At 44.1% G+C, this 22,477-nt stretch overlaps 1 protein-coding gene across 1 annotated transcript in view; it reads left to right on the plus strand.

The window, feature by feature from the left end:
- Positions 1–22,477, plus strand: part of VEPH1 (ventricular zone expressed PH domain containing 1) — a 538,007-nt gene that overhangs the window by 272,217 nt on the left and 243,313 nt on the right. Inside the window, exon 8 of the mRNA XM_088447638.1 lies at positions 7,350–7,732. Coding sequence (XP_088303764.1) covers positions 7,350–7,732 — 383 coding nt within the window. The remainder of the gene's footprint in view (positions 1–7,349; positions 7,733–22,477) is intronic.

Consider the following 22,477-nt stretch of genomic DNA (forward strand, 5'->3'; position numbering starts at 1 on the left):
CGACATTTCAAACTTAAAAATGTCTTGTCACCTCCTGTTTTGTGAAATTACAGTGAATGGTATTTTCAGTGTGGGCTGGGATACAGACAGTGGACTACAACTTCTAATAGAGTAGAAGAGGGAGTGACAATTTTGTACCCACATCACACTTGTTTACACTCGTGGAATGTTCATGAGAGTAAGGGGGAGGAGTAAAGGTGTAAGGACCAGCACTTGCCCCATATTCTCTAGGATCTCCCAATAAGGGATCAAAAAAATAGGCATGTATGTTCCCCATGGCTTAAAACTTTAGGTGCTTTGACTCAGGTCGATACTTCTACACCTAAAAAATTACATTTTGTTGACTTAGAGGGAGATTCAGTTCTCAACGATGTCAACTATGTACAGTACATCAAAGTAGCCAAGTATCGCTAATTTTCCTGCACACTTCTATGGATTGCAGGAAGAAAATAATGATTTATTTTACTGGTAGCAAAGTGTTTTCAGTCAACCATTCCAGGTAACACTTCACCGCCATGTCGAATTATTGAATCACCCCCATGGACTGTAACTGAAAGTACAATAAATCCAAGAAAATCTATGAGGGTGCATTTTACAAACTAAAGGCACAATGAAAAAGTCATCTGCGACATCATGCAACTTTTATGGCATATTTTTATTCTTATTTGATGGAACGTGCGGATCTGGGCACAGTGGGTGTGGTGCATTGATAGTGAAACAGGTGCAATTAATTAGGGCTCCGATTATGGGTCACTCTAGACCACTGGGATGACGTGAAGTTTGATCAGTGTATAAGATCCAACTGATACTTAATTTTGGAGAAAAAATAAATTGTTTAAAAATCTAGACTCTGGGGGGGCATGGCCTGGATCTCAAGTGGAGCAGACGTGCTGCACTGCAGCTCCCGGGCTAAGATTTTCGGCGCCTGGTATAACGGCACCTTGACCATCCCACTGGTCACCGTTAAAGGGCAGAGCGCCGCGAGAACCCGCTGACCTTCCTTCCGGGCCTCAGGATCCTGTCTGTGGCCGTCTCCGCATCGGGGCCTACCCGACCTCCGGAAACCGCGGCCTCAATTTCGGGCTATAGACGCGCTGCACGCGCTGCACACCAGGCACATGGTGGCCACCGCTTCGGGAGTCTCCGAGGTCCCACAAAGAGGGTTAGGAGTTTCCACAGGCCCCTGGGAAACACAGGGGAGAAGTCCCAATCAGCCGCAAATCGCGGGAGGCGCCATATTGGGCTCCTATACCCACAGCATCTCTCCTCATCTTGGACTGCCAAACAAGGGGAAGCTGTATCCAGGTGGCTTGAGCGTTGTCTCAACCTACAGAACTCAACCATCATATCTCAACCATCATATCACTACCTACCTGCCAGAGGTGAGTACTAGAGACCACAGTGATCACTCAAGTCAGTAATAAAGGCTTTACACCAGTCACCCTGTATATATCCCTCTGATACAGGGACAAGAATATAAGTGCCCGGCCAGATTATCCAGAGCGCAATTTGTGCAGCATATAGGCCACCTTCAAGATATAATCTCTGTCACAAAATGATGGCTCATCTCCGCTAATTCCAATTTTAACCTCCGTTGCCTGCCCTTGCTATCGATCTACAGTGCAGGCACCCACATCTACTACATAACTGCGTGTCCTCGGTTCACACCATAATGGCGCCTAAACGCCCGAAGCCTTCATCAACAGTCCCACCTGTATCTTTTTTAAAGCTTCTACTTCATTCCAAAACGACAAAACAGGCCTGTCGCATAATAAAAGAAGCAAACACCTTTCGGCTGTAAGTACCCTACTAGACGGCCATCCTCCATCCACTTCTAGACACCTGGAAGTTGCAGATGACGCCCCACTAACAATGGGCTCTATGAAAATGCTACTAGCCTCCTTTAAAAATGATATTACATCTGAATTTAAAGCAGCACTGCAGTCATGTCAGCAATCAGTCGATGAGTTGGGGACACGCACAGATCATCTAGAGAACAAGTTGGAAGAAGTAGTGAAATCGCATAATGAATTTATCACTCTCCATGAAGAGCTACAGTCAGAAGTCACCTCCCTTAGGAATAAGACAGAGGACCTAGATGATAGATCTAGGCGAAACAATCTCAAGCTCCGTGGGATTCCGGAGACAATCCAGAATTCGGAGTTGACAGATCACGTACAGATATATTTACGAAACTCCTTCCGACTACACAGATCTCTGACTTTTTGCTGGACCATATACATAGATTACCTAAGGCTCGTAATGCTCCTACTGATGCCCCTAGGGATGTTCTGATGCGATTACACTATTTTCATACAAAAGAAGCGATCCTTCACGCAGTAAGGTCAGCAGATGAGGCCATATTAGGGAAACTTCAGATTTTTGGGGACCTCTCCGCAGCAACTCTGGCATTAAGAAGATAATTTTTTCCAGTCACCAGAGTACTACAAAAAGCATCCATCAATTATCGATGGGGCTTCCCCACTAAATTGATAATAAATAGAAATGGCTCTACTATGATCATATCAGATCCAGCTCCCAGCATCCAACTCCTAGTGACGTGGAATTTAGAGGACATCTCGCAGAAAATTCCAAGCAATCTTCATATAAACCAGGATTGGTCATAATTGATATATGTATCCTTACTCAGAATAATTTTGATATATGGTGTTGTTAGAATTGAGTGTTTTTCAATTTTAGCGAATTCCTTATATGTGAAATTCTAAATCTAGGTTGATACACACAGAGGTAGTTAATCATAGGCCTATATTAATGGAACGGCCATTTCTATTAGACTTACAGTTCTGAACTTCTTATTAGTGTGATGTTTGGTATACAACCTAGTTAATAGATGTGTACGCATATTTAATCATTTGGGAATTTCTCCCTTTGCTTTCAGTTTAAATGATTCCGACCAGTTGATATATTTGTTCTTTGTTCTCTATAATTATTACTAAAGTGTTAAGATGTGTATTAAGACCCCGGGCGACGGGGGTTAAATGCCTTTTTTTGGCCACTCTCCCCAATGTACCGCCTACAATGGTGGTCCCCGATAGTCCCTTTTAGGAACTACTTTCTCTTCATTATTGTTCTATATTTTCCTTTGTTTTTTTATTTTATACATTTAATAAGTTTTAAGGTACTACATTCATACGTTAAACAGGTTTTGCTCTATATAACATACGGTTCAGATTAACTAAAGCTAAGCATTGTTTTTCTGTATCCAAATGGTTAAAATACTTTCTATCAATGTGAAGGGACTCAACTCCCCCAATAAAAGAAATTTGGCGTTTAGACATTTTGTGAAATGCAAAGCTCATATAATCGCTTTACAAGAAGCCCACTTCCAGCAATCCTCCCCTCCTCAGTTTTCTAATTTCAAATATCCTCTTTGCTACACATCCAACGGCCCATGTAAAAAAGCAGGGGTGGCGATTTTATTCTCTAATATATGCAATTTCGTTCTGGAAAAACAAATAAATGATAATGAAGGCCGTTACCTGATACTTATAGGTAAAATAGATAATATTCCAGTGACGATTGCAACAATCTATGCTCCAAATACGAAACAGGTGCCTTTTATTAGGAAAGTTTGCAAGGTCCTTCAGTCATGTAAAAAAGGTATTCTACTACTATTAGGGGATTTCAATTTAGTGCCTTATCCATTATGGGATAAATCCTCATCCAAACGCAAAGTAGGTTCCTATTCCTCTCCAGACCATTCCCAGAGCTTTAGACGCATTTTAAATGAATATGTGTTGTATGATGTTTGGAGGGCGGGACATCCCTGGGAGAGGGACTACACCTTTTACTTCCAGGTTCACAAAACTTATTCTCGCATTGATTTAGCCATTTCAGACAAGTGGTCCTTACCTTATATTAAACAATCTTTAATCCTACCTATTGCATGGTCAGATCATGTGTCTGTATCTATAGGACAGGGCAGGTCGTCTATTGGCACGGCAGTTGAGGGGGAAAAGAGCAAAAGAAAGTATTAGAACAATATCCAATATTAAAGGTACCAAAATAACAGACCCCCTATGATATAGCAGAATCCTTTGCGCAGTATTATTCTTCCCTGTATAATTTAAAAGATGACCCGATGACATACCATCCAACGTCAGCACAGATTGACGATTTTCTTAGCACCATCGATCTGCCATCACTGGGTGAGGACACCTTGATTTCTTTAGCAGAACCCTGGTCCGAGGAAGAAATCTTATGGGTAATAGGATCCCTTCCCTTAGACAAGGCGCCCGGACCAGACGGATATATAAATAAATTCTTTAAAAGTTTCCAAGACACATTGTCTCCTATTTTAGCACAACTGTTTAATGATATCTCATCAGAAGGCTCGTTTCCGGGAGAAATGTTAGAGGTAAGAATAGTAGCCTTTCCAAAACCAGGAAAGAATTTGACATTCATGGCTAATTATAGGGCAATAGCCCTCCTAAATACGGATATAAAAATATTCACCAAACTCCTATCAAATAGACTTAATATATTACTTCCTATGTTAATACATCAAGATCAGGTAGGATTTGTGATGGGAAGGCAAGGGCCAAACAATACGAGAAAGGTGATTAATATTATCGAAGCATTTTCTAGTTTTGATCAGCCCCTTCTCCTTCTATCATTAGACGCAGAAAAAGCGTTCGATAGACTGAACTGGAGCTACTTAAGAGCAGTATTGGAGAAATTTGGAATTAAAGGCAGTATCCTAACATCAATATTGGCATTATGCTCTTCCCCTTCGGCCAGAGTTTTTGTTAATGGTATATTATCCACTCCATTTTTGATAACAAATGGCATGAGACAGGGGTGCCCTCTCTCCCCATTGGTGTTCGCCCTGGCGATTGAGCCCCTGGCGGAGGCCATTAGAAAGGACCATAACATCTCGGGCCCCTTACAGTTTGGTAAATTATACAAAACAAGTCTGTTCGTAACAATATCCTTCTGACCCTTACAGACCCGACTAACTCCCTATCAGCTCTGCACGGCTTAATAGAAATCTCCTATTATAAATCGAACTGCTCCAAAACGGAGGCACTCCCTATTAATTTTCCCCAACGGTTATTGTCGGCCCTTAAAGGGATTTATTCATATGCTTGGCAGGATCACTCTATTAAATATTTGTGAATCCATCTAATGGCTATTACTAATAGTTTAATTGCAGCTAACTATCTACCTTTGATATGACAATTATCATTATTATTATTGGAAATGATTGGATGATGTGCAATGTATCATGGATGGGCAGGCTTTCAGCTTTAAAGATGGTTGTTTTACCAAAGATATTATACCTTTTTCGAACGTTACCCATATTAATTCCAAAGTATATCCTTATTAAGATCCAAAAACTTTTTATCTCCTATATATGGAAGTATAAGAAACCTGGAATGGCACGGAAACAACTATCCCTGCCAAAATCAGAAGGAGGTCAGGGACTTCCAGATTTACATTGGTACCAAATAGCTTCTTTATTATCACAATTAACCCCGTGGTTCCCAAAAGAAAAATTAATGCCATGGGTTCAGCTTGAACGGGATATGGTTTCTCCCTTCCCGCTTACTGACTGTCTTTGGTTGCCATCTCAGGTTAAAATTCCGTGGGTTGAAAGATCCACGTCGGTATCCACAACCAGAAAAGCCTGGATGGAAATGGTTAAAGTGACTCCAGATATTAAATTGCCCACAATCGGCTTTAACCTGGAAGGGCTAGCTACCCTGATACCTAATTTAAGTCTTGAGACATGGAAATCACAGGGTATAGTTTCCCTTAAAGAAATTACTACATCCGGCATTATTTTACCATATACTTAAATTAACGCACAATTCAACACCTTGTTTAGAGAGTTTTATAAATATTTACAAATTAGACATTGGGTACACAGTATAACCCCATCCCCACATATCGTCCATGATCTCCCTAAACTCTTAGTCAATCAACTAAATAAAACTAATAGCAAAGGAAGTATCACATGGTGGTACTCCTATCTAGTTACACCTACAGAATTTAATAAATCATCAACAATTCAGAAATGGGAATCAGATCTTTCCTGTGTCTTCTCAGAAGATGACTGCCGCCTAATTTATAAAACAAGCTATAAATTATCCAAATGTATATCTCATATGGAACAGTACTACCGGTTACTTCACCGTCAATACTTCACTCCTAAATTAATGCATACCATCTCATCATCCCATCCCAATCTATGCTGGCGGAACTGTGGCCATGTGGGCTCGCTAACCCACATATTTTGGTCTTGTCCCCATGTCACTATGCTATGGATAAAGGTATTTACTCTAATATCTAAAATCTTAAGAATTTCTATTTCTCCACACCCTGTCATAGCTATCTTTCATATATACAAAGGATCCCTGACTATTAATGAATGATATATAATGGGACACATCCTTATAGCAACCAAAATAAGGGTAGCTCAACTATGGCATTCCCCTATAATCCCTGCTCTGGAAGACATAGAGAATAAAGTCCAACACCACTGTGAGTTTGAAACAGCTGGAATTCACTACTCCTCATCGACATCAAACCCGCTGATTCAGTGGTTAAATTGGTCAGACTACTGGTCCACAAGACCTAAGCCATGAGATCTGACCCTTGAATTAATGACAAATAATCATATATAATTAGACCAAGGGATAATTTAGGAAGAGTTGATTTACCTAGTCCTATTTCTCATTTCGACTATTCGGATGGTTTCAGTTGTTAGCTCATATTTTTATCTTCTATTTTTCAAACGAACCGTATGTTATTAATGATAGCTAAATCTATTATCATTGCTATGTATTGGATGACAAACGCAGTTGTAATTTCTGGACTGTACGTATGTTTTTATGTTATATTTGATATGTCCTATACAAATAATGTACCTTTTATTTTCTGTCCCCTTTATTTTCTATTCCCCTTTTTTTATTTCTGTACCCCAAGTTTTCCCATATAATTTTGAAACAATAAAAATTTAATGTTTAAAAAAAAATCTAGACTCTGTTTCCATTGTAATTAATATGGAATTAATATAACAAAATTGTGATTTGTATACAGAATGATAAAAAAAAGTTAATTCATGAGGTATGTCTCATATAATTAATATTTTGCCACATTTGCCTACAATTATTATTGCTGTTTTTTTAATATATAATTCAGGCAAGGAAAGACTGACATGCTGTGTTCCCTAATATACAGGGAATGCATGTCAAGGATTTTTGTACAACATAATTATTGCCAGTGCATTGCTAATTCTCCAATAAGATTTACCACTCATATAGTACCCTGAAATACACTTTACCTTAAATGTCCTTTTGATATTCTTGTGTGTCTTGTTACAGATCAAAAACTGTATTGAATTCATCAAGCAGAAAATGTTTGGATACTGGTCAAGAAACTGAAAATTCAGAAGTTCTTGGCTTAATGTCTTTTTCACATATGTTTCTAAATCAAGAAGATGAAATATTACCATCTGGCTCCAACACTGAAAACTCCCAAGAGGAAACAACTGTTTTAGTTCCATTTAAGAATTGTACTGAGACAAATGGTGCAGTAGAGCCAAATCTAGAAAACCAAAGTGTGTTAGAACTTGAAGTAATTAAAGAACCTCAGAATGAACATGACAAACTATTTCTGCATCTGAAGGATAATATAAATGAGTTAAAAAACTATGTTACTGAAATGGGGAAGAAAATTCCAGTGCCCGATCAGTGTGTCATTGAAGGTAAGCCGCCAAACCATTGATTTAGTCATAAAATATAATTGTCATTGAAATGTGAAACCACTCAATTGTGCAGAATGATGAATCGTATGCACTTAAATATATCCTATTTACTAAATGGCCAAGTATAACATTCCGCCCAGCAGCTCATACTTTCACTTTTAATAGTATGTGGTTAAAAGACAATTTTTTGCCATTTTGTTAATTGCAGTAGATATAAATGTTTGTAAAACAACAGTGGTTCATGATGGTCCATAAAGAACAAGTGTCATCCAGTGCCGGATTAAACTATGTGGAGGCCCCCAGGCAGTCGGAATCTCGGGGCCCGTCTCGCAGATTATCTCCTAATACATTTTTAATTTGACCAACCAACAATTTTAATAAACCGTATGAAAGTTGCACCGAAATTTTTTTACAAACTGACAGCCGACAGAAGATGAGCTTTTAACCACTTGCCTGGCACAGTCGTATGAGATACGACCATACCAGACTGGGCTTTAACTGACTGAGTCAGAGATGCCCACTGGACAGCTGCGGGAAGCTAATCTTACTGCGGCCGCCTACATCAGAGGGACCTGCTGGTCCCTCTGCAACAGCAGCTGCCCCGCCAGTTTGTCCCGATCACTGCTGGCCACAGTGATCGGACATCCGGCGGCACCCCCCTCCCGCGCGGCTCCAGTGTATCCCGTTCACTGTGGCCAGCAGTGATCGGGCAGCCTGCGTGACATTTCCCCTGGCAGCCGGTGCCACTTTATCTGCTCCCGGCGTGGCTGGGTCCCCTTCCCCCGGCGCTTCAGTTTCCTCGAGCCGGACTACCCTCTTCTGGTGCTGCGAGCCCCGAGCGGATCTCCTCCCTGTGCGGCTGGGTACCCTTCATCTGGCGCTGTAGTAGTGTCCCTGGGCCTGCCCGCCCTCTTCTTCTGGCGCTGAAGGGACTCCCTGAGTGGCTCTCCTCCCTGCGCGGCTGGGTCCCCTTCCCCCGGCGCTGTAGTAATGTCCCCGGGCCTGCTCACCCTCTTCTTCTGGCGCTGAAGGGACTCCCCGCTCCAGCCCACCCTCCACCTACTCCTCCAGGCACGGCGTCGGCAGCAGCGGCTGCTGAAGTTTACTTACCTGCTCTTCCCGTCGGCAGCTGCTGGGTGACCGGCGGCAGCTGCCGCTCTGTGTCCATCTCCTCTTGGCCTGGCGGCTGCTGATGTCTGCCCACCTTCTCTTTCCGGCCCGGCGGCAGCGGCTGCCGCTTTGAGCCCAGCGACCTCCCCCTTCTCCTCTCAGTGCAGCTGTCAGTGACTGGGTGAGTGCTCCATGTCTCCCTCTCGGAGCAGTGATCAGACAGTGGTAGTGAGTGAGTGTGTGTGTGTGTATATATGTATATATATATATATATATATATAATGTTCATATGTATATACATATGCGTGTATGTATTAGGGGTGAGCGGGTTCGGATTTCTGAAATCCGAACCCCCCCGAGCCCCCCCGATCCGAGTCAGGCTCGACTTTTACCGCCTGACTCGGATCTGAAATCGAGGCAAAACGTCATCATCCCGCCTTCCGAGTCTCGCGGGTTTTGGATCCTATATAAGGTACCCGCGTCGGCGCCATTTTCTCACTCGGCTGTGGACAGTGAAGAGGGAGGGTGGGAGTTAGGGCTGTGTAGTGTAGTGTAGTGTAGTGCTGCTGTTGTCCACTACTTCAAAGTCCATAGGGGCTGGCTGTGTTGTGCTGTGCTGCTGTTGTTAATAGGGGCTGTGTCCACTACTTCAAAGTCCATAGGGGCTGGCTGGACTGTGTTGTGCAGTCAGTTCTCCATAGGGGCTGTGTCCACTCCAAAGTCCTGTGCAGTGTCCCAGTCCTAAAGGAGTGCTGTAGTGTTGTCCAGGGGGTGCTCTGTCCATCAGGGGTGCTCCCCCCAAGTGCTAAAAAAATAATATATTTTCTGTGTTTGTGAATTGTGTGCGCAGTAGCCGCACGTGCATCAACAAAGTAGTGCCAAGTGTGCGCCTGTGTCATAAGTAAAGGGCCGGCTGGCTTGACCGTTAAAAGGGTGCTGTAACCCCCGAAAGTACACTCCAGTCCAAACCAAAAAAAAATTATTTTCTGTGTTTGTGAATTGTGTGCGCAGTAGCCGCACGTGCATCAACAAAGTAGTGCCAAGCGTGCGCCTGTGTCATAAGTAAAGGGCCGGCTGGCTTGACCGTTAAGGGTGCTGTAACCCCCGAAAGTACACTCCAGTCCAAACCAAAAAAAAAATTATTTTCTGTGTTTGTGAATTGTGTGCGCAGTAGCCGCACGTGCATCAACAAAGTAGTGCCAAGCGTGCGCCTGTGTCATAAGTAAAGGGCCGGCTGGCTTGACCGTTAAGGGTGCTGTAACCCCCGAAAGTACACTCCAGTCCAAACCAAAAAAAAAATTATTTTCTGTGTTTGTGAATTGTGTGCGCAGTAGCCGCACGTGCATCAACAAAGTAGTGCCAAGCGTGCACCTGTGTCATAAGTAAAGGGCCGGCTGGCTTGACCGTTAAGGGTGCTGTAACCCCCGAAAGTACACTCCAGTCCAAACCAAAAAAAAAATTATTTTCTGTGTTTGTGAATTGTGTGCGCAGTAGCCGCACGTGCATCAACAAAGTAGTGCCAAGCGTGCGCCTGTGTCATAAGTAAAGGGCCGGCTGGCTTGACCGTTAAAGGGTGCTGCAACCCCCAAAGTACACTCCAGTCCAAACCAAAAAAAAAATTATTTTCTGTGTTTGTGAATTGTGTGCGCAGTAGCCGCACGTGCATCAACAAAGAAGTGCCAAGCGTGCGCCTGTGTCATAAGTAAAGGGCCGGCTGGCTTGACCGTTAAAGGGTGCTGTAACCCCCGAAAGTACACTCCAGTCCAAACAAAAAAAAAATTATTTTCTGTGTTTGTGAATTGTGTGCGCATTAGCCGCACGTGCATCAACAAAGTAGTGCCAAGCGTGCGCCTGTGTCATAAGTAAAGGGCCGGCTGGCTTGACCGTTAAAGGGTGCTGTAACCCCCGAAAGTACACTCCAGTCCAAACCAAAAAAAAAATATTTTCTGTGTTTGTGAATTGTGTGCGCAGTAGCCGCACGTGCATCAACAAAGTAGTGCCAAGCGTGCGCCTGTGTCATAAGTAAAGGGCCGGCTGGCTTGACCGTTAAAGGGTGCTGTAACCCCCGAAAGTACACTCCAGTCCAAACCAAAAAAAAATTATTTTCTGTGTTTGTGAATTGTGTGCGCAGTAGCCGCACGTGCATCAACAAAGTAGTGCCAAGCGTGCGCCTGTGTCATAAGTAAAGGGCCGGCTGGCTTGACCGTTAAAGGGTGCTGTAACCCCCGAAAGTACACTCCAGTCCAAACCAAAAAAAAATTATTTTCTGTGTTTGTGAATTGTGTGCGCAGTAGCCGCACGTGCATCAACAAAGTAGTGCCAAGCGTGCGCCTGTGTCATAAGTAAAGGGCCGGCTGGCTTGACCGTTAAAGGGTGCTGTAACCCCCAAAGTACACTCCAGTCCAAACCAAAAAAAAATTATTTTCTGTGTTTGTGAATTGTGTGCGCAGTAGCCGCACGTGCATCAACAAAGTAGTGCCAAGCGTGCGCCTGTGTCATAAGTAAAGGGCCGGCTGGCTTGACCGTTAAAGGGTGCTGTAACCCCCGAAAGTACACTCCAGTCCAAACCAAAAAAAAATTATTTTCTGTGTTTGTGAATTGTGTGCGCAGTAGCCGCACGTGCATCAACAAAGTAGTGCCAAGCGTGCGCCTGTGTCATAAGTAAATGGCCGGCTGGCTTGACCGTTAAAGGGTGCTGTAACCCCCGAAAGTACACTCCAGTCCAAACCAAAAAAAAATTATTTTCTGTGTTTGTGAATTGTGTGCGCAGTAGCCGCACGTGCATCAACAAAGTAGTGCCAAGAGTGCGCCTGTGTCATAAGTAAAGGGCCGGCTGGCTTGACCGTTAAAGGGTGCTGTAACCCACAAAGTACACTCCAGTCCAAACCAAAAAAAAAATTATTTTCTGAGTTTAGCCGCACGTATATATCAAATCGATATAACATAAATGGAGGACCAAACTTTCTCCGATAAAAATAAAATAGAGAAAGATCAAGAACCACTTCCTCCTAGTGCTGAAGCTGCTGCCACTAGTCATGACATAGACGATAACATGCCATCAACGTCGTCTGCCAAGGCCGATGCCCAATGTCATAGTAGAGGGCACATACAATCCCAAATGGCAAAGTTCAGGAAAATGACCTTGAAAAAGACATTTAAATCAGCTGAAGAGAAACGTAAACTTGCCAATATGCCATTTACGACACGGAGTGGCAAGGAACGGCTAAGGTCGATCCCTAGTATGTTCATGACTAGTAGTTCAGCTTCACATGACGATGGAAGCCCTCCTCCCACTAAAAAAATCAAAAGAGTTAAGCTGGCAAAAGCACAGCGAAGAACTGTGCTTTCTAAGAAGATATCACAAATCCCCAAGGAGAGTCCAAGTGTGGTGGTGGTTGCGATGCCTGACCTTCCCAGCACTGGACGGGAAGAGGTGGCTCTTTCCACCATTTGCACGCCCCCTGCAAGTGCTGAAAGGAGCACCCACAGTCCACTTGCTGATATGCAAATTGAAGATGTCACTGTTGAAGTACAACAGGATGAGGATACTGGTGTAGCTGGCGCTGAGGAGGAAGTTGGCGAGGAGGATTCTGATGGTGATGTGGTTTGTTTAAATCAGGCTCCGGGGGAGACAGTTGTTGTCCGTGGGATGAAAAAGCCCATCACGGTCATGCCTGGGCAGAAGACCAAACATTCCACCTCTTTGGTCTGGCAATATTTCTATCCAAATCCGGACAACAACTGTCTTGCCATATGTTCCATATGTAAAGGTGAAATAAGTAGGGGTAGGGACGTCAACCACCTAGGAACATCCTCCCTTATACGGCACCTGCAGCGCGTTCATAAAAAGTTACTGTCAAGTTCAGAAACTTTGGCTAAGACCGTAAGCAGTCCAGGGACACCTAAATCCCGTTGTCCTGTTGTATCCAAGCGCCTGCAAACCACACCGTCAACTCCCTCCTCGTCAATTTCCTCCTTAGTCAGGATCGGAAGTAGTCCTGCAGGCCATGTCACTGGCATGACTGACTCTCCTATCCGGGATTCCTCTGGAGGATCCTGCATTGCTACGCCTACTGCTGCCGCTGCTGCTGTTGCTGCTGCTGGGAGTCATTCATCATCCCAGAGAGGAAGTAGGAACACCACTACTTTTACTAAACAATTGACCCTCCAACAGTCCTTAGCGAGGAGGATGAAGTACGACAGCAGTCATCCTGAAGCAAAACGTATAACTGAGGCCTTGACTGCTATGTTGGTGTTAGACGTGCGTCCGGTATCCGCCATTAGTGCAGTGGGATTTAGACAATTGATGGAGGTAGTGTGTCCCCGGTTCCAAATCCCGTCTAGATTCCACTTCACTAGGCAGGCGATACCGAGACTGTACAGAAACGTCAGAAAAAGTGTCCTCAGTGTCCTGAAAAATGCCGTTGTACACAATGTCCACTTAACCACGGACATGTGGACAAGTGGAACAGGGCAGACTAAGGACTATATGACTGTGACAGCCCACTGGGTAGATGTATCACCTTACGCAGCAACAGCAGCAGCGTCACCAGTAGCAGCATCTCAGAAACGCCAGCTCGTTACAAGGCAGGCTACGCTGTGTATCACCGGTTTCAGTAAGAGGCACACCGCCGACAACCTCTTAGAGAAACTGAGGGAAATCATCGCCCAGTGGCTTACCCCACTTAGACTCTCCTGGGGATTTGTGATATCTGACAACGCCACCAATATTGTGCGGGCATTACATCTGGGCAAATTCCAGCACGTCCCATGTTTTGCTCACACAATAAACTTGGTGGTGCAGAATTTTCTGAAAAGCGACAGGGGCGTGCAGGAGACGCTTTGGGTGGCCCGAAAAATTTCTGGCCACTTTTGCCATTCAGCGACTGCGTGCCGAAGACTGGAGCACCAGCAAACACTCTTGAACCTGCCCCGCCATCACCTGAAGCAAGAGGTTGTGACGCGGTGGAACTCAACCCTCTATATGCTTCAGAGGATGGAGGAGCAGCAAAAGGCCATACAAGCCTATACATCCACCTATGACATAGGCAAAGGAGGGGGTATGCACCTGACTCAAGCGCAGTGGAGAATGATTTCCGTGTTGTGCAAGGTTCTCCAGCCCTTCGAACTTGCCACACGTGAAGTCAGTTCAGACACTGCCAGCTTGAGTCAGGTCATTCCCCTCATCAGGCTTTTGCAGAAGCAGCTGGAGAAAGTGAAGGAGGAGCTAAGACGGAGCGATTCCGCTCGGCATGTGGGACTTGTGGATGAAGCCCTTCATTCGCTTTGCCAGGATTCCAGGGTGGTCAATCTGTTGAAATCAGACCACTACATTTTGGCCACCGTGCTTGATCCTAGGTTTAAAGCCTATGTGGTGTCTCTCTTTCCGGCCGACACAAGCCTGCAGAGGTGCAAAGACCTGCTGGTGAACACACTGTCAGCTGAAGTGGAACGTGACACGTCAACGGCTCCTTCTTCATTTTCTCCCGCAACTGGGGCTGCCAGGAAAAAACTTAGGTATCCTAAGCAACCCGCTGGCGGTGATGCAGGGCAGGCAGGACCAAGTTTGGACATCTGGTCCGGACTGAAGGACCTGGCAACAATTTCTGACATGTCTACTGTCACTGCATATGATACTGTCACCATTGACAGAATGGTGGAGGATTACATCGGTGACAGCATCCAAGTAGGCATGTCAGACAGTCCATACCTGTACTGGCAGGAAAAAGAGGCAATTTGGAGGCCCCTGTACAAGCTGGCTCTATTTTACCTGAGTTGCCCCCCCTCCAGTGTGTACTCCGAAAGAGTGTTTAGTGCAGCCGGGAACCTTGTCAGCGAAAGGCGTAGGAGGTTGCTTCCACAGAATGTGGAGAAGATGATGTTCATCAAAATGAATTATCAGCTCTTCCAGGGAGACCAGCCTCCAGAAGGTACAGAGAGACCTGTGGTGGTGGATTCAAGTGGGGACGAGTTAATACTTTGTGAGGATGAGGATGTACACACTGAAGAGGGTGAGGAATCGGTGGATGAGGAGGATGAGGATGACATCTTGCCTCCGTAGAGCCAGTTTGTGCAGGGACACATTAATTGCCAGCTTGTTTTGTGGGGGCCCAAACGAACCAATCATTTCAGCCACAGTTGTGTGGCAGACCCTGGCGCTGAAATGATTGATTTGTTAAAGTGTGCATGTCCTGTTTATACAACATAAGGGTGGGTGGGAGGGCCCAAGGACAATTCCATCTTGCACTTCTTTTTTTTCTTTGCATTATGTACAGTTTGGGGCCTAGTTTTTCTAACTGCCATCCTGTCTGCCACTGCAGTGTCACTCCTAGATGGGTCACGTGTTTGTGCCGCCCACTCGTGTCGCTTAGCATAGTCATCCAGCTACCTCGGTGCAACCTTTTGGACATGAAAACACTATTGTGAGGTGTGAGGTGTTCAGAATAAACTGGAAATGAGTGGAAATTAAGGTTATTGAGGTTAATAATAGCATAGGAGCAGAGAAACCAACAAATTCTGTGATTTTAGCTGTTTTTATGCTTTTTAAAAAAAAAATACAGATCCAAAACACAAAACCCAGAACCCAAAACACGGAAGGGTGGTTTTGGCAAAACCAATCCAGATCCAAAACACGAAGAAAGATCCAGATCCAAAACCAAAACACAAAACACGAAAAGTGGCCGGTGCACACCCCTAGTATGTATATACTGTATATTATATATGTGTGTGTATATATACATTACACACACACACACATGTATATATACATATACTGTATGTTTGTATATATATGCCCATATATATGCATATATACTGTATATGTGTATAGTTTGTGTGTGCAGCCCCCCAACCAATGTCAAGGAAACATCGGCGGCTGCGGTCTCAAACAATCGATTGTTTATATCGATTGTTGAACCCATCAGCCATCGATGGTACAGCTGTAAATGGCTATCACTACAGTATACCATAAAAATGTTTATATTTATGATATATGGTGTTTAAAAAAAAAATGCGTTGGAATAGTTTTAAAAAGATGTTCTTGACCTAATTCAATTATAAAAAAAAACGACAATTTCGGAGCGGTTTTTGGAAAAATTTTTTGTCAGTTAAGTGGTTAAGAGACAAACTGTAATGTGAATCTAATGTCTATGGTTTATGTACAAGTTGTTAATGGGTATATTACATTAATACAGTATTTTCGCTATAGAGTCTTTAATGTAAAGTTTTCGATTCATTTTTTCTATCTTTTGGAAACCATTTAAGATAGCTTGCTTTTCTTTCAAGATCAAATCAATATTATTTTTATCCGTTGTCACGGGGCCTCTAAAAGGTGCGGGGCTCATAGACCGGTGCTTACTCTGCCTATTTGGTAATCCGGCACTGGTCATGTCCCTTGGTTACAGCTTCCACTTACATACTGTATAACATAAAGAAATCTAATGCAGCACAACCTACAGTGGTGTTATATACGGGCTGATGCAGAGTAAGACGTATGCCAGTTTGCTTAGCGTAAAATATGTGCTTATGACAAGAAACCATGCTGCAAGCATATACACCCGTGCAGACGTGCCTGAATCAGACACTTATAGATGTTTGTTCTGTAGAGGGTGGATGGGGGAGAAAAATGATAGAACAAATGCAGACAGGCACAGAGAGGAATATACGCTTTCCAAGCTTTGATGCACTAGCCGACCACTAGTGATTTGACTGATTGCGGATGCACGGCTCAAGTTAATAGGTGCTTTCTAAGTTATTTATACACATATATTATGTTTATTGTGGGTGTTTTAACAATATATTAATTATGTTCATTGTCGAGATGGAGACTTGTATTTGTTACACTAGAGAAGTTTAAATAGAACTTCTATTGAAGGCTATTAGCAAATGCATATTTTGCAAGCAAAACAAATAGTTCGAATCATGGATGTAATAGTATTATAAGCAAGGCGTAAGCCAAACGCATACTTTAGTGTAATAGATGCCATTTTGCACATACCCTCAAATGTGGGATACAGTTGCGTTCAAACTCTGCAACAGTCCCAAAGTCTGTGGATCTTATTTATGAGGAGCCCTTCTAGGCAGAACAAAACACCCTCATGTTTGGTGGTGTGCCTTAGTGGTCTGCCGAATGGACATCAAGGTGCACATCTACTCCCTGCTTTTATCAGGTACCTCTACAAACCCACATGTGCTTCTAGTTTGTAGAGCACTCCTGACTGTGTAGAGTAGACATGCACCTTGACATGCGATGGGCAAAACAAAAACCTGTAGAGGCACATTGTGCAAAACTCTCAGCCCCCATTTTATAAAACAGACCATGTCACCACCCTCGCCCAACCGCCAAACGGCCACAGCAAGTCAATCATGCTGCAGATTGGGAAAACTGCGAGCGATCTCGCAGACACTGATCGGCACATACGTAGAACAGATGCTGCACTTGCGCAGATAAGTAACCATCGTGTTGGCGTACATCTCTAAATCAGGCCCTCAGTCATCTAGCCATCACAATTTGGCCCTTGTCAAAGTCGCTCAGATCCTTACACCTAACTGTTCACTTGCTGCCTAATATATGCTACCCTTGACAGGTGCTATTATAACGCACACACACACATGCAGAAACGATATGTGTATGTTTCTGCCAAACTCGCAGCTCAGGAGGTGGTCTATTTGAAACTTAGAGTTTGCTACAATTACACCTATGTCCCGTATTCAATTTGAGGCGAAAAGTCGGACTCGGCGAAAAAGTTTTGCCGATGACGTCATTTCGCCAGGCTGAAAAGTATCGCCGTATTCAATTTGAAAGACTTTCCGCCTAGGCAGAAAGTCAATGCAATGTAATAGGCGGAAAAGTTTCACCTATGAATAGCAGGCGGAAAAAAGTGCAGAATTGGGGTTTTGGGGTGCAACATTGCGGGGACCCCCGTGCAGCCTTCAGACAGTCTCCCAAAGGTAAACTGCGTCAAAAAATAAAAAAAAACACTTACGAACACCCAAAAAAAATCACTTTGATTTTGGGTGCGAAAAAAAAAATGTTGGGGGACAAAGTTAAAAACTAGCAACCTAGACTCTAGGGGGGTTCCTAAGTATGCCCCAGGTGTTTTTTTCATTGCAGGGGCTTGCGACAGGTGGATTTTTCATGATTTTTTAAACTTAACTTTAGCAACTATATGTTGGCCCCCATTTACAAGGACCCCAAATTTGCTGGGATAAGTTATTTTCTGCAAAAAAACCTCCTGAATACTATTCTGCACCACTTATACAACAACACTATTTAGCAGCTATTGAGCCCGTTTAAAAACAACAAATACATTCAGTAAGCCAAATCGTGGGTAACCATAGCTAACCCGCATGTCAGAGCATCTTTTGGGGGGTGTCAGGTCGATTTCCCCAAATCTGACAGGACTTTCCACTTGCTTAAGTTTCGCCGGATCCCGTTTTCGCCTACTTTCAAATTGAATATGGGGATACGTGGGCACGCGCGCAATACTTTTCTGCCTGCAAAACACGTGATGTAGGCGAAAAGTCTGGGAGGCGGAAAAGCATCGCGAGTCCGCTCAAATTGAATACGGCTGTATGATTGTAAGTACGACTCTTTGTAAATTTCTGAATTGTGTCTTTTTAATTGAAAGTACTTTCGAGTTTGGCCGATGGTGAGTTTAATAGAGTTTGCAATCTCACCCGAGTTTTTCAGTGTAAAGAGAGAAATCTCTTTATCTTTAGTACATTTGCGAGTTAAAAAAAAATGCCTAAACTCACCCGAGATTGCAATCTTGACCAAACACGAATCTTAGTAAATTTACCTCTTAATGTCAACTGAGCATCATTTAAATGCCACACTCCAGGTTAGTATTTTTGCTAACCATGAGCATCCCTATATATTTGTTTTACTAACATTGTACCTTTTCTACATTGTTAGATTTTTTTTATCCTGTAATTATTATTGAGAGGTGAACTCTATTCCATATTTTACATGGAGACAAAATTAATAATTAAGTGTTTTGAAACTAGTAAAGAGAAACTAACATACCGAGAAGATAAGACAGGTCCTACTCCTAGGCTTCCCGACTCTGAAATCTCTAAACTGATTTTATGTTAAGAGAATTAAAATGCCCCCCAAAAATGAAATGCCTATGCCAGGTCGATGTCCTCTGTATATGTCTATATAATTATTACTACCCTTATTAAATGTCATCAATGACTATAGGTAACCATTTGAATTTACAAATAGAGCTGTATACACCTATAAAATCACACTTTTGATGCAATGTTACTATCGACTACACCCCCATTTGAAAGTCCCAACCGATACCCGCATACACACCTATGCAATATTACTTGCGACCTTCAATCCCCATCTGACCAAATTATGCACGTCCACAAAGGTGACGCTGCTGCTGGAGGAGCATCGCAGGAACGGTCGTAAGAACAGTAGAAGGTGCGTACTCACTTAACTTTTGGGCCAATATGGAACCATTGAATCGGATGAATATTAAACAATACATAATATGCAATCCTTTGATTCCACCAGTTTTCATCTGACAAAACATGATTGAAGGTGCGTACACACTTTTGCGATATCAAATGAACGGGTCGAAATTGAAAGAGCGGACAGACAATTGTATACAGTAGGTGTGTACCCAGCTTGGAGGAGAAAATCAATTCAATTTTAAGTTACTTTTTCATTTATTTTTATTGTTTATGAAACTTTGTAATTAGATTACAATAAATTCCTGTTCTTCATGCTGTATCTCAATATGATAAATAAATTGAGTTTAGTAGACTCTGCTTATCTGGATTGGGGATATCCACAGTCCACAAGAATAATTAGCCAGGTATGGAGTATAGCCAAAGTAAACAAGTGAGTGAATGATTCTATCATCTCTCTAAAAGTGTCCAAAACTAACTGTCCTGGATATTTGCCTTTAAGTAAATACTTTATCTATTCTTTTTTTTTGCCAAAGTAAGTTTCAACATTCACTTTTTATTTATTTTATTTCTTTCTGTCTGGCAAAAATTCAAAGCTTTTATACTACTGCAATTTCCTGTAAATTCCTTCAGCAACTTTTTGTAGAGTGGTTTGAAGGATGTACAAGACTCATTGCAAATACTGTATATGCAAGACCTAGGAGGTATTGGGAAAACTGCTCTCACCCACTGCAGCTGACAATAGATAGATGAATGATTATTTTAACTGCTATTAATTAAATGAAGATATAAAAATAAGCCAATTTACACTGCTTAATAGAAAACATTTCAGTTGCCTATTAGCATTTTGATTAAGATTAATCACTACTCTATTATATATTTTCTGTTGCTAAAATAAAACATAAAATAAATTACAGTAGCTATCAGAGGAATACACGGTCCAAGTAAGTAGTGACTTTGCTCTTTCATGTACATCATGGGAGAATCAGAGAGAGTAACAGAAACAAAGAAGTCTTGCATTAGTACAAAAATATTGGAATCATATATATTAAACACTATCTCATGGCTCTTGATATTCCAGATGACCAAATGTGTAAACAGCTGCTGTACATACTATGGGCCTGATTCAGAGATGGACAGTATTGCACAGCCGCACACATGCGGCTGTGCAGTGCCTTCCAACTAAAATGCTAATGCTGCAGGAGGCAGAAAAGAAGAGATGCCTCCTGTCAGCATCAGTGCCAGCAACAGAAATCTTGGGGCCCATTACACTCATGTTTTTGGGGCCCCCTATTCCCTCCTGGTAGGTACATACAGGTCGGCATTTGGCTCATCCCCTGTGTCTCTCTAGCCTCATCCCCAACTGTGTCTCTCAGCCTTAGCGTTGTGTGCGTTGCACCAGCCTCAACCCTCATCTCTCCAGCCTCTTCCTCACCTGTGTCACTCCAGCCTCATCCCCTGTGCCTCCCCATCCACTCGTATCTCCTGTATCATCATTATCCCCCCACCAGGGGTGTATCTAGGGTTCCGAGCACCCCTGGCAAACTAAGGGAGTGGTTCCCCCTCCAATGATTCACTGATTGCTCCCTCAGGAAATAAAATAACACACACTGATTCATTTCCCCCACAGCCAGAAGATAAAAACAAACATTAATTCCCCCCAGCCCCCTACAGAAGACTGAGTGACCTCACCTGCTGGGCTGTCACAGATAGCTGCAGAACTAATTGCAGGAGACCAGCCTCCAGTTGCTTCAGAAAGTCCAGACCAGTGAGTGTCTCTCTCCAGAGAGTCCAGACCAGGCCAGTGGGTTGGAACTTGGTCCCACTCCCTCCCTCAGCACCTCAGCATCGTCCTCAGCCCCTCATCACTGTCCTCAGCCCGTTATCACTGTCTTCATCCACTCATCACCATCCTCAGACCCTGATTATCTCCCTCAGCCACTCATCACCCCATCAGCCACTCATCACCATCCTCAGTCCCCATCACCTTCCTTAGACCATATCACCTACCTCAGTCAGCCCACAGCCCCATCACCTTCATTAGCCAGCCCCTATCACCTTCCTCAGCGAGCCCCATCACCTACCTCAGCCCCCATCACCTACCTCAGCCCACATCACCTTCCTCAGCCCACATCACCTACCTCAGTCCACAGCCACATCACCTTCTTTAGCCAGCCCCCAGCCCCTATTACCTTCCTCATCCAGCCCCTATTACCTTCCTCAGGGAGCCCCATCACCTTTTTCAACCCCATCACCTACCTCAGTCCAAAGCCACATCACCTTCCCCAGCCAGCCCCATCACCTTCCTTAGACCCCATCACCTTCCTTAGCCCTCATCACCTTCCTCAGCCCTCAGCCCACATCACTTTCCTCAGCCCCATCACCATGCTCAGCCAGCCCCCATCACCGCCCTCAGCCAGCCCACATCACCCCATCACAGATAGATCCAAACTTTCCCAGCCCGAGACCTCACGCTGCTGTACACTCCTCCTATCTGCATGCTCGTCCTCACCCCCGCAGATCCCGGCCGCCAGAATCAGTGCAGCATGTGCCCTGACCGCTCCCTGACCCCTGCTATGAAGGGAATCTAGATGCTGCCATTAGCTGTGTGTCCTCTCTATCAAAGCATGCTCAGTGTGTGACATCACACGTCACTAAGGGGTCACACGGCCGCCCAGCACTGCCAGATCCAGACTAAGTCTGTCACTCTGTAGTGATTGTGACACTCAGTGTGTATGTGTATACTAAGCGCCAGGTAGCCGGGAAATCACTGGGGTGGGCAGCAGCGAATCAGTGTGCCCACAAAGGGATAGAATTGGCTGCGGGTGGCTCCGCCGGACAGCAATGGCGCCCCTGGTGAGTGCCATCCCGGCCAATAGGAAGATACACCCCTGTCTCCCACACATGTCTCCCAGCTTCATCTGCGTCTCTCAGATTCATTTCCAAGCCCCCATGTCTCTCAGCTTCCCAGCCCGTGTCTCCCAGCTTAATTTTCTGCAGCTGTGTCTCTCATCTTTTCCCTAGCCCCTGTGGCTCTAAGCTAAATTTCTCGCAACCCCTGTGCCTCTCAGCTTCATTTCCCTCAGTACCCCCCTCTTCTTCAGCCCCTTGTCTGTCACACCCACCCTCTTCCCCAGCCCCTGTGTCTGTCATACACACCCCCTCTTCTCCTGCCCGTGTCTGTCACACACCCCCTCTTCCTCAGCCTCT

This window comes from Taudactylus pleione, unplaced genomic scaffold (assembly GCF_031769625.1).
Source record: "Taudactylus pleione unplaced genomic scaffold, aTauple2 ptg000436l, whole genome shotgun sequence".
In the NCBI taxonomy this organism is placed as follows: Eukaryota; Metazoa; Chordata; class Amphibia; order Anura; family Myobatrachidae; genus Taudactylus; species Taudactylus pleione.